The sequence below is a fragment of the Chiloscyllium plagiosum genome, chromosome 42, assembly GCF_004010195.1.
Source record: "Chiloscyllium plagiosum isolate BGI_BamShark_2017 chromosome 42, ASM401019v2, whole genome shotgun sequence".
Taxonomy (NCBI): domain Eukaryota; kingdom Metazoa; phylum Chordata; class Chondrichthyes; order Orectolobiformes; family Hemiscylliidae; genus Chiloscyllium; species Chiloscyllium plagiosum.
The window spans coordinates 3,318,970-3,320,836 of NC_057751.1; the positions used below are offsets into that span (position 1 = coordinate 3,318,970).

At 58.6% G+C, this 1,867-nt stretch overlaps 1 protein-coding gene across 1 annotated transcript in view; it reads left to right on the forward strand.

The window, feature by feature from the left end:
* The window catches only part of egr3 (early growth response 3), a 3,859-nt gene extending 2,042 nt beyond the window's left edge, over positions 1-1,817 (forward strand). Inside the window, exon 2 of the mRNA XM_043681700.1 lies at positions 514-1,817. Within this exon, the coding sequence (XP_043537635.1) occupies positions 514-1,697 (1,184 nt within the window). The 3' untranslated portion in view covers positions 1,698-1,817. The remainder of the gene's footprint in view (positions 1-513) is intronic.
* The last annotated feature ends 50 nt before the right edge of the window (positions 1,818-1,867 follow it).

Below are 1,867 nucleotides of genomic sequence, written 5' to 3' on the forward strand. Positions count from 1 at the left end.
CATAAACACACATGTACTATCACACACTGACACGATGACAAACATACACATTCTCACATTACTCTAACACATACAAACATATACACACCCCACATAAAAACTAGCATAAACACACAGACATCCTCACATTTAAACACACCATCACAAATACTCCCACACACAAAACATAGTCAAACACACGCGCATACACACATGACTCTCTCAGACTCAGACACACCCTCACACCACACACATGTGCAGAGACACATATGCTCCCAAACAGTGGTAACTTGAGGAGACAGGGATGGATGAGTATTGGGGTCAAGATGAGTGTGGTGCTGCAAAAGCACAGCAAGTCAGGCAGCATCCGAGGAGCAGGAGAGTCGATGTTTCCGGAAAAAAACATCAGGAATGAGTATTGTCCCGAGGGATTGTGCGATTGGGTTTAAAGAGCTGAACTATGGTGTGTTGTTGGGAGTAGCACAATGCCCTGGCTGAGGGATTGATGTGCAATGTTATTGTTCCCCTCCTCAGACGGACTGATGGACGTGGCGATGGACAAAGGGAGTCAGGAGCTTTCCTACCCTCACACCTTCCAGCACCCGAGCCGGGGCCAGGGGCTCACCTACTTGGGCAAGTTTGCTTTCGACTCTCCGCCCGGCGGCCCGCTGGGCGGCTCGAACTGGTGCCCGGAGAACATCATTAACCTGGCGGGCATTTTCGGGGTGTCACACTCGCCGGTGAGCAGCAGTGGCGCCGGCGGCAGTAACACGCAGGGGCCCGGGGCATGCCCGTTGCTGCCGCCGGCTCAGGGAGACTTGGAGCCGCTGTATGAGGCTCAGCAGCAGCAGCAGCAAGCGGGCAGCTCGTTCCCACAGTGCGGGGAGATGTACCCAGAGGCGGTGTACCACCCTCAGGGTAACCCGGTGAGCAGCGGCAGCAACAGCAGTAGCAGCAGTACGACTTCGGTGAACCTGTACTCCGCTCAGGACTGCCACAGCAAGGAGAGTGGCGGGAGCAGCAACCTGTTCTCTGTTATCCCGGATTATAACCTGTTCCAGCAACACCACCATCACCACCATCACCACCAGCACCACCAGCACCACCATCCTCACCACCACCACCAGCAGCACCAGGAGCTGCACAACCTCCCAGCTGCTGTGGAACCCATCCGGATCCCCCCACCTCTCACCCCCCTCACCACTATCAAGGCGTACACTGACTCCAAGCAGCTGCCCAGCAGCTACAGCCCCCACCCAGGACCCCCGCCTCCGCTCAGCCTGAAACCCATCCGGCCCAGGAAGTACCCGAACCGGCCGAGCAAGACCCCGGTCCACGAGAGGCCTCACGCGTGTCCGGCGGAGGGCTGTGACCGCCGCTTCTCTCGCTCGGACGAGCTGACCCGGCACTTGCGCATCCACACCGGCCACAAGCCGTTCCAGTGCCGAATCTGTATGAGGAGCTTCAGCCGCAGTGACCACTTGACCACCCACATCCGCACCCACACCGGTGAGAAACCTTTCTCGTGTGACTTCTGCGGCCGCAAGTTCGCGCGGAGCGACGAGCGCAAGAGACACGCCAAGATCCACCTGAAACAGAAGGAGAAAAGGCTGGAGAAGACAGCAGCAGCAGCAGCAGCACCGGGGGTGGGGGTCGGGGGCTCTGTAACCACTACCCCTCCTGTCCCTCCCCACACTCCAGTCTCCAGCTGTGCCTAAGGACAGACCCGTCATAGCACAGCTTCAAGGCACTGCGCTGGGTTTGGGGGCGGGGGAGGGGGGGGGAGATCTCTGTGCATCCCCATCCAACCCAACCCTTCCCCCCTCTCTCCCCTTCCCCATCCCTTCCCCTCTCTCCCCTCCTCACCCTTAACCCCTCTCTCCCCTTC